General features: G+C 42.6%; 1 protein-coding gene across 2 annotated transcripts in view; it reads right to left on the reverse strand.

The window, feature by feature from the left end:
- HYDIN (HYDIN axonemal central pair apparatus protein) overlaps positions 1-11,034 on the reverse strand; it is a 312,592-nt gene that overhangs the window by 125,009 nt on the left and 176,549 nt on the right. Inside the window, exons 22-23 of one of the 2 annotated variants that reach the window (XM_058674096.1) lie at positions 5,900-6,043; positions 2,790-3,103 (exon numbers count right to left, since the gene is read on the reverse strand). In XM_058674096.1, the coding sequence (XP_058530079.1) occupies positions 2,790-3,103; positions 5,900-6,043 (458 nt within the window). Of the gene's footprint in view, positions 1-2,789; positions 3,104-5,899; positions 6,044-7,520; positions 7,632-11,034 lie in introns of those variants that run through there. The other variant, XM_058674095.1, reaches the window with a different exon arrangement.

Below are 11,034 nucleotides of genomic sequence, written 5' to 3' on the forward strand. Positions count from 1 at the left end.
CCAGTTTGATGGGGACATAGCAGATGTCCCAGAACTCTGATGAGGGAGTTCTGGGACAAAGGACACAGGCCTTTTTTCCAGTGGATCTGAGTTGGGAAGGACATAGTTCAAGGACTGTTAGCAAGCATTTGGTGACTACCAGACGGGGAAAAATGACCTGAGAGAATGGGGCCCCCAACAGAGCAAAGCTGAGAAGAAGAATTCCACCTCCTGATAGTCGTTTAAGTCTTAGATTTAACCCAGGCTTACAGCCAGAATGTGTCTGGACATTTTTGAGTTGTAGGTATGAATGAGTTTCTATCCATTTTAATTTTTGCTTATAGTATGTTTTCTATGACTTGCAACAGTGAATCTACCAATCCCACCTAATGTTTACAGGCTGATCTTGTGACGTCTGAGGCTCCCCTACCTCTCCATCTGTGATGCTCAGCCGCGATTCCTCAGTGAAACCTTTTCTGATTCCTCTGCTGGGTACAGTCACCCAAGCCCCTGCTCCTCAGGGCCCAGTGTCATCTCATGCATGCTGTGGCGTTCACATCTGCTTCTCCCACTGGCCTCAGGACAGGGGCTTTGTCCTTTTTCATATCCTTGGTGTTTCATACAATATCTGGTCAGCCAGAGTCACTTATCAATGTTTCCTGAATGATTCTGACCAGATGAACGGACAAATGAATTACAGGTAGACACTCAATAGCAAGAGAAGACAGTGAATAAAGTGGGGGGAAAAAGCTACAATGACAAACTAGGTGCATTGTCTTCAAGACAGGCTCAGTATCTTTTCAAAAATATTACTTTCATTATGGAAATAGCCTCTCAAAAAAAAAAAAAAAAAAAGACATGTCCTTGCTTCCAGAAGGAATAAGGCATTTAGCTGCATAATGTCAAGTTCACTTCACAAAATCTAGTATTTGAAGCACATGAAACTGGGCTGACTGACGTTTCTGTAATTATTTTAAATGCTCACCATCGACAGAATTTCATCCAAACCCAAATGATCCATGGCCCTTAATGAAAAAGCTCCAATTCTCAGGCCCAGTATGGGCTGCCAGCTTCGATGCTATGCTGGGCCATCATTAGATGCCTTCGAAAGACATCCTGGGTAAGCTGTTGTTACCATGGTAACAAGTACAGACAAGAGAAGGGTGGCTGTCATATATGAGATAAGAATTCTGTTCAGGAAGCACTGACGCCCACTAGAAACAACACGGGGCTTCCTCAGCTAGTAACAGTCCCCCAACATTCACGTGTGCTAAAAGCTGAGCTGTCAAAACACCCAGGAAGGAAATATACAAAAATCCGTTACTCCAAGCTAGCAATGTTAACAATCCCCACATTTTACAACTCAATGTGCCTATATCTCTCTACATAGAACCATAACTGAAACCCACTGAAACATGACAAACAGGAGACATGGAGATCAGGTCTTGCTTAGTGTGTGATTTGAGACTGAAATGCTCATGCAGAAAACCCCAAGGGCAACAGAAACAGGAACGAGTAAATGGGAGCACATGAAACTAGAAAGCTGAGCAGCAGAGCAAACAGTAAAAAGGTAAACTGCATATCTGATATGGATGTAATCTCTAAAATATATAAGGAAATTCTGTAGCCCCATATCAAACAAGCAAAAGTTGATAGTCCAACTTGAAAAGTGAGCTACGGAGTTGGAACAGACATTGCCCCCATGTAGCCACACACACATAGACACATCTCAGTGTCACTGATTATCAGGGCTATGCAAACCCAAACCACAGGAGATAATGCCTATACCCGTGAGGATGGCTATTTTGAAAAGTAGGAAAAGACCAAAGGGGTTCAGGAGGATTTAGAGACACTGAAATACTTGCACACTGTTACTGAGAAAGCAAAACGACAAAGCCACTAAGGGAAACAATAAGCAGAATCTGGAAACAGCTAAAAAACAGGACTGCTGAACCCATCCTGCAATATCACTTATAAAATATTGAAATCAAAATCTCTCAGAGACATTAGCACTCACTCCCATTTCACTGCAACAACAGCCACAACATAATAACCAAAATGTAGAAAATAAATTCCCATCAATGGACAGTAATAAAGAAATGTGGTACACATTACTCATACACACATACAGAGGGCTAGCATGTTATTCCACCTTTGCAAAGAAGGCATTTTGTTAGTATGGCACAATGTGGGTCCACCTTGAGACCTTAATGCTCAGAGGAGTAGGCTAGTCACTTGCAGGATTCTACCTGTATCAGGTATCTGAACCAGACAAAGCGATATAATCAAAGAGTGGAATGTGGGTGCAGGGGCTGAGGGGAGAGGAAAGTGGGCATCAGAAGGTTGACCCAGATGGATGAGAGAGTTCTAGAGATGTGTTGTAGGATGCTGTGCCTAAGTCAGGACCATGCAAGTATACACTGAGACATGCAAGAGGCAGAGCTCCTGTTGTGTTCTTACTGTAACAAAAACAGTCATTAAAATAAAACTCCGCAATACTTTTCTAATTATCTCACTACTGGGTTCAATTATACCAAGCTTATGGATGTCATTTGCCAGTTTGGTGGTGATTGGGGCTTTTGGCTGATTCTGCAGTGATTAGTGGACAAAACGGAAAATATCTCTGAAAGATCAGAATGTGGAATCCAGGAAGCCCAGGGAAAAGTCTGAGAGGGAGAGGGAGAGAGAGACAGAGACAGAGACAGAGAGGGAGAGAGAGAGACAGAGAAGAGAAGAGAAGAGAAGAGAAGAGAAGAGAAGAGAAGAGAAGAGAAGGGCAGAGGTCTCTGGCATGTCTCTGTCTGTGGTACCTTATTTGGTTCTCCTCGTCGTCCATCAGGAAGAACCAGCGGAACTTCACCACCAGGGGGCTGCAGTTGGTGATTCTGATGTAGCGGATGACCTCAGTGTCGTTCAGGATGCAACCAAAATCCACCTCCATTTGCTCAAAGCAGAGGTTGGGGTAGTGAACTTCCCCACGCAGGTTCAGGCTGTCTACCTGTGGGTGCTCCATGTACTTAATGGCCAGCACTTCTTCTGCCACCCAGTTGTTCAGATCATTTCTGTAGGAAGGGTCAAACTTGACCAGCAGGCTCTTTTCTTCTCCAACATCCAATTTAAAGGGCTACAAATAAGACAATGGGGATTCACTGACACTCATACTATATGCCTTTCCAACCTTACACATAAAACTGGACAACCAAAGTCTTTCATGTATATTTAAGTATTTATACAGATACATACATAAATAGCACCATGAGATACTCACGCATACATACATTCCTAAACAGCAAGTACATAAGTATAGATTTTTACACACACACACACACACAGTTGAAAATGAAAGCAAGGGATATCTGGAGAAAAATTATTTAAAGAGTTTTTTTAAAATTACAATAGTTTCTAGGTTATAAGTTTTGAGAAACTGTAAAAAAGAAAGTCTACAATGAATAAGTATTATAAGATATTCATAACTGAAAAGTTTGATTGTCAAATGCTCCTTCTAGGCTAGTGGGAAAAGCTGTTGGATTAAAAAATGTTTTAAAAGCGTTTTCTGAAGCACTGGGACAAGAGGGGCCTCTGCACAGAGACCTAGGATGGAACAGATTTAGGTAATATTTTTTCTCATGCTTACAATTCTAACTCCTAAGCACTGTTTCTGCTGCTTTTTATCCAACTTGAAATGGCACACAAGAGCTGTTCAGAGTTTGCTAGTTTTTCTTTTTTTCTTCATTCTTTTCTCTGATTCAAATCCCCACCTGTTCCTTGATGTCTATGAAAGGTCATACTTTTCACAGAAGGAGTGGCTTGGAGTTGAGTTTTTAAAATTTTAGGTACTGCCTCGGTTCCCACTGCTTGGTTTTGTACCAAGTGGCCCCGAGTGAGCAAGGATGAGCTTGGGAATGAATCTGTGGTGCCCTTGACCTCTCCATCAGATGTCAACTAGGTATCGAGTTGTGCCTTGATGATAAAATAGAAGAGTTTTGTCCTTTAAGGAAATCCCTTGAGTCAGCAATCAGTGAGTAAAGGGCTCGTCAACTGGCCTGGTTTCATCTCACAACCATGCCAGCCACCAGTCCATGGACCCTACCATTGGCATATGAGGATGGCCACAGTTTAGAACTCATTTTTGTAGACCATGACATCTTCAGCCTTTTTACTGCAGTGCTTCGTACTTAAATTGTCTTTGAAAATTGGCTTTATTTTAAGTCACACACATCTATAGACACTTATATTATGTGTAGAAGGCACAAAGAAAAAAATCAGAAATTCATTCAAAACCTGTGATGCTTCAGGGCAGTGTCCTGTGTGTTAATTACTACTATTCTCTTTTTATCCCAGAAAGAGATGGCTAAACAGTGCTCAGTTTCAATTTCAGACATGAAGTTATTGACACCTAGATATAAAAGAGAGGTGATCAGTGAACTGATAATGCTGGACTTGTCAGCACCTTTTTCTGTAATCCAAATAAATAATAGAAGATTTTCCTCTCTTTCTTTGTATCGGGAAGTCAGATATACAGAGAGGAGGAGAGTCAGAGGAAGATCTTCCATCCGATCATTCATACCCCAAGTGACCACAACGGCTGGTACTGTGTCGATCCAAAGCCAGGAGCCAGGAACTTTTTCCAGGTTTACCATGAAGGTGTAGGGTCCCAAGGCACTGGGCTTTCCTCAACTGCTTTCCCAGGCCACAAACTGGGAGACAGACGGGAAGTGGGGCTGTGGGGATTAGAACTGACGCCCACATGGGATCCCGTTGTGTTCAAGGCAAGGACTTGAGCTGCTATGCCACCGCACTGGGACTAGTCTACCACTAGACTGATTCATACCTGAGCGTCTTCTCTGCTTCCTTGCTCTGAATTCACTCTCCAGCTTCTCCGTGCACACTTGTTCTCACCCTTGAGTTCTTTTCAAACACAGGCCACATCACCTCTAAGTCCTTTGTAATTCTACAGAACCATGTGCCTGAGCTTTGGGGATTCTTCCTAGCAGTATTCTCCCATCCACCTCTTGCTCATGATCACTGCCTCTTTTTCTTTCTCGTTGTTGAAGGATCTCAGCTATTTCCTGCTCACCTCTCTCAGATCAGACTTACATGGGATTTAGTCCATCGAGAAAATGGTGGCAGAGGTGGGGACAGGTGGTGGGGGTGGCAGTATGGATCCCATCCTCCAGCTGGCCACTGCCCGGAAGACCCTCTCATTGAGTGCTCTGTCTTCTCTCTCTCCCATAGGTCCAGCTCTCTGCATGTGGCTCATGGCAAACCTGCAGTCACAGGTTCTCTGTTCAGACATCTTGTGGTTGCTGTCCAGCCTCTTTTCCTCCTCTGTACTGCTTCTTTAGGAGCTGCCTCCTTGGAGCAGGTAGCTGAAGGAAAGGACTCATGGGCTGGTTTTCCCTTGTGGTCTTCCCCTTCAGTATTACTAAGACCCACACATTCCCAAGATGTCCTATAGGACAATCTTGCAGGGCTATTGGGACAATGCTACACCCCGCAGCTGACTGGCGGCCGGGCTGAGCCCACACTCTCCTGCTTCAGCCTGTTTCAGATTTCTCAGTGGTTGGAGCTGGGCTTGCTGGTTTGGGGTATTTCTCATGTCACTTGGTATGACCACTTAGTTGGATTTAATGGAGGAAAAAAAATAAAGAAAAATGACCATCACCAGTAGGCAATTACTACTTTCTATGGCTTGCTTGTAATGCACAGGAGTGAAAGGATTATAATGAGCTGGAGATGCTCACACCATTCCTAACAGTGTTACCGGTCTCTATGTAGGACTCATTTTTATAATTTTCTGCAGTCATTCCTCATGGCTTCCTGGCTCCTTTAGATTTCTCTGGACCACAGTTAGGCAGAATGTTATGATGCTTCCCTTCTATGACCCCTTAGGGGCTTAGGGACAGCCCCTGCCAGTTACCTCAGGGGTGGCGGGCAGCAGGGACTTATCATTCTCACACAGAAAGAAGGGCCCGCCTGTAGAGAGCAACACATTCACGGGCAAGGTGGAAACGTTCTTTATGACCACGGGCTTGTAGTCAGGCTCCAGGATAGTGTTAGGTTTCTGTGGAGAGAGCAAAAGTGGAAGCCAACGAAGATATGATAAACATGGAAAGAAACTTAGCATGCACTGTGTGGATATACACACATTTATACATATTTATTTACATATATTTTATTTATGTTTTTATTATATGTGATTATATATTTGTATTTATTTACATTTATATTAGTTAGAAACACACACACACACACACACACTTTTTCCTCCTTGTATAGTTTTAGATAAATTATGTGAACTGACATAGGCTGAGTACTGAAAAGTAATTCTACATAACCTGGAAGCCAGGTCAGATGACCTTCTTTATTATCTAGTTAAAAAAAAACACCTGTATAAGCCATGTTCTGGATATAACTATTATACAAATTTCCACAGTGTCCCAAAGAAGGTGTAACTATCTAGTGACGTCTTCTGTAGGAATCTAGGTATCATGATGGGTCAACTATTTTACCCTTATATAATATTTTCCTCAGACTTAAAACGCCAAACTTACAAATATACTTATCTTGTTATACTGACAAATTCTCTTAAGTTGTGCTTGTAAATTTCACCTGACAGTATCAAGAAAGTTGAGTTAGAAGTCTCCTTTCCCTGTGTTACATAGATCAACATTTGATTTTTCAACTGGAGAAAGCATTCAAGCTGGAGGTTTCTTGTCAGCCTGGATTTCTTTCATTCTGATGCTGGTGCCCTCATGGCTTCCTGTGACCCCTGGACATCGAATGCTTTCACATCAGCACCAGCTAACCAGGATTCTCAGCTGTAAACCTCTGAGAAAAGCTCAGTTCCGGAAATCAGTCCCTGGCTCTTTGGACAGCTGCTGCTGGCTCATCCCAGCCCTCTTGCTTTGGTCTTTTCTCCTTCTGATTGCAGTGAAACCACTTGGGTTCCATGTTGGACTCTGACTTCTAGCTGTCTGCTTATCACAGTCTTCCTTTCACTGTGACTCCGGGTCTCCTGACTGTGGACGAGTCAGCACGACTTGACTACAGCAGCTCCCTGTGTTTTCCCAAGGTTATGTTGGCGGTCTGGGCTAGCATTTACCATGAAACGCCAGCCTCCAGCTATCACCCCCCACCTCCACCCCCAGCAACATAGATATGGGGGTCATCATGCATTTACAGGCAGCATGCCACACCGCAGTGACAGACAGGTGAAGAAGCACGTTTGGGCTGCATGGAGAACTGTCCACACAGTGACCTTCCCGGAAGGATGCTGTGTCACTGTAGATGGCTTTAAAGTGAAGAAGCCACACTTGGTTGCTTTTGGCAAGAGACACCATTCAGTGTTTAGTGATGAGGTGGAGTTGAAGCCTAGAGAGGCCATTCTATTTTAAAATGACCCCTTCCCTCTGGGCCGTCTCCCCAAATATCAACAGACGGAATCGGCTGCTGAAACTTCGTGAAGCCAGCCGGCTGCTGCTTTCAACTGACCTTTTCAGTCCCATAGGGACGTGGTTTCATCTCTGTGGCTTCTGAATGGTATGACAGATATAAAGTAGATTAGATTGCAGGCAACGGGTAGAGAAACATTCTTTCCAGAGCCATGGTCCACGTCATTATGTTCTAATGCACCAAATGAGATGCACTGCCTTGAGCCAGAAACAAGGAGACAGAACAGATGATTGGCTGTTACACAACTAATTTTGAATACTGAGACCTAACAGGTCTCTTGTTCATGTTGGGAAGTGAAATTGCATTCTTTCTCATTCCTGATATGAATTAAATGTGGGCAAGAAATGAACAACGGAAGACATGTCTTCAAGCTCCTGTTCGTTGAGGAAAAAAGAAAGAAGTGCAGGAAACAGGGAGCTTCATTCAATCAGAAGTTACTGCCACATTCAAACTATGTGCATATTTTAACCTAATGATAGACTCAAACAGAAGACATTTAAACATTAATACAATTTTTCCTCTAAAAGACAAAAGGTTAGAATGAGAAGAAAAAGAACTGAACAAGCACACTTTTATTAATGATTACTGGCTTAGAAAATGCAACAAGAGATGGAACCACATAGTTAATAATGTGATGTTTTGTACAAAACAGCCCCTCAATAAGTATTCACTGAATTTTATCTCATTAGGTGTGTTCAAACTGTGATGCCACTGAGTTCAGGGCAGCTGTTGCCAAGGAATCTCTTTTTTAATGACAAAAGAAATAATTTAAAAAAGAGCAATGCAATTCAGTGGCTGTAGCAGGAACTCTTACAGTATTTTCTTTTTATATATTGGAGCTGGTTAGCTTCCTGTTTGCTTTGCTGGTTTAGCTTCCTGCCACTGGAGGGTCATCTTCTCAAGTTCGTTAAGCCAGGGTCTTTGCTGTTCTGTGCTTTGGAGCTGTCCAAAACACTGCGGGTGCTCACAGATTACTTGATTTGAACTGAACTGAATCTCACCTCCCCTCATCAATGGACAAGTCCCCTGTTTTATCTCCCAGCAGCAACTCATTCATGGTTTTACTCAACGGATATCCTTTTGCTTGAATGAACAAAATACAGTGGAATCCATGGCCAGAATTGCCAGAGGCCAGCTCCAGCTGAGTTCGGAGCTTGAGAAGAGGGTGTGGAGTTGGAGAAAAGAGACATGAACACAGTCACTTGGTGCCTTCTTGTAACAGCTCCAGAAGTTTTTTTGTTTGTTTGTTTGTTTTTACCCAGCCACATTACAAGCTCCTGCACAAACATTTAATCGTTCTATCATCACTTCGTGTCTAAAGGGGCATGTACAGACATTTGGTCATTCTGTTTGTACTTCATGGCTAAGCAGGCACCCCTAAAGATAACTCTGCAAAATACTATATTCATATTCTTCAAAGCAAGCCATTGTTCATTCTTCAGTAGTAGCCATGGAGCGACAGCCAGGACTCCAAGGCCAAGGCACATGTGATTACCTGCTAATCAGTAATATATTCCTATCCCATTTCTATTTCTACAATTTACCCATCATTTAATGGGAAAAATATGTCACAAGGGAAACAACATAAAGATCCAAGACAAAGTTTCAAATATTAAATCCCCCTATAACTGCAGGCTCTACAACCCTATAAACAATCATATAATAATTAAAAGCATATCTCTATAATATTAATAAAAGTATCCTTAATTCCTCTATCCAAAAATTATAAAAGTAGCTAAAACAAATACATTTCCTATGCTCCAAAGAAACTGCAAAGACAGACTAGCCTTTAAGGTCATCACAGTAACTGTATTTATTGCCATAGCACTTTCAGCTCTCACTCCCATCACTTTCATTAATTTTTAGCATATTTTTCAAGCCATTTCCCAGAAGGCATGCTACATGTCTTAGCCAGATTCCGGGGCAATGGGTAGCACACAATTAAGGTGTCCAGAAACGGCATGGGTTTAATTGTACTCCTGTGTGCAAATTATTAAAGGCCCACTCACCAAGACATGATCAGCAACATTAACTTCCAAGCTTACATTGATTGCAAAAACCATCTCACAAGGGCAAAAAACAATGCCTCGATAAATTATAGAATTCTTAGTGGGGTGGTTGAGTGTCCATGCAAAAGGGGGTGAGACTGTGTCGAGGTGGTTGGAGAGACATCTGCTAGGCCTTGCCAACTGGGGAGCTGTTATCTTCACACTTTTGTGTCATCCACACCCACTACACAGACCCCAGCACAGAATAAATGGTCTTGAGCGTTGTCTTGCAGGCCTCTAGGTAACGAAAGGAATCCTGGTTGATCCCTAAGAGTAACTTGGCACTGCCACACTTAGTGTACCTTGCTATGCCAGCACAGATCATACCATGGGACAAAAGCTTCCAGAATTAGTACATGGCCTGTGACATTCATGAGGAAGGGATTATTCTCACTCTTGTGTCTTTAGCAATTGACACGGTGCCAGGTATATGATAAACCTGAATGAAGATTCCTCCCAATAGCCTGTATAGCTTAAAATGAGAAAACATGGCCATGTCACTCGCTTCCCTGAAGCCCTCCAATGGCTACCAGGAATCAAACTCAAACTTCCCAACATGCTTCCCAGAAATGCCAAACAGACCTTGTCCCTGTGCACAACTCCAGATGGACTTCTGGTCATTCTTGGCATAATCTCTGTCCAAGGGGCCCTTTCAGTTCTTTATTCTGACCATTCTTTATTCTGTCCTGCCTCTGGTCCTTTTTCTTGAGTTGTTCCCTCTGCCAAAAATTCTTCCACCCTCCGTTATCACCAGACTAACTTCTATTTTCACATCGATTTCCAACTTGAGGCACCTGCTCAGGGAATCTGTTCACAACCATGTGAAGAAGGACACAGCCCCTGAGATGGGCTCTCACACCCTTGTCATATCTTCTTTATAGCATTGCTTAGAACTGTACTTGAAAATACTGCATTTGGGCAATCTGTTAACAGTCTGTACCCATAACCTAGCCTCTGCTTTGAATGCACTGGTCTGTTTCATTGGATTTTCGGCACCAAGAGAGTCTCTGACGCAGAATACACATTCCACACACGTCTGCTTTGAATGACAAATAGTTCTGGGATGGAAGGTTTTGCTTAGGAGAATGGCATGGCCTCCGGTGACATCTTCCAGGCCTCCCTACCCTCCTGGTCCCCTGATATGAATAGCAGCCATTTTCATCTCTTTTTTTTTGTCTCCTGACTTTTTCCATTTATTTTCTGGTCTTAATGACCACATAAAGTCATTGACATACATGGTCACAGAAGTTAAAGTAAGTGAATCAAGTAATTTAGAAGCTGATTATATATTTTACAGCAGTGCAGAGAAATCTACATAGCTTAGCTTACACATCAGTTTCCTCTGATCCATCATGGGAATGAAAACAGAACACACTGTACAGGGTGTTGTAGGGAAAATCTGTGTAACAAATATGGCTTCATGGCTAACACATATGAACCCATAAATAAGAGCTCTTCCTATTTACTACGACAGTCATTATCAATTCTTCAACCCTTGATTGTGATGTTTATTTTACCTACTCAAATGGTCAACTAAAATGTATTTTGGTTT

Source organism: Ochotona princeps, chromosome 16, assembly GCF_030435755.1.
Source record: "Ochotona princeps isolate mOchPri1 chromosome 16, mOchPri1.hap1, whole genome shotgun sequence".
Classification (NCBI taxonomy): domain Eukaryota; kingdom Metazoa; phylum Chordata; class Mammalia; order Lagomorpha; family Ochotonidae; genus Ochotona; species Ochotona princeps.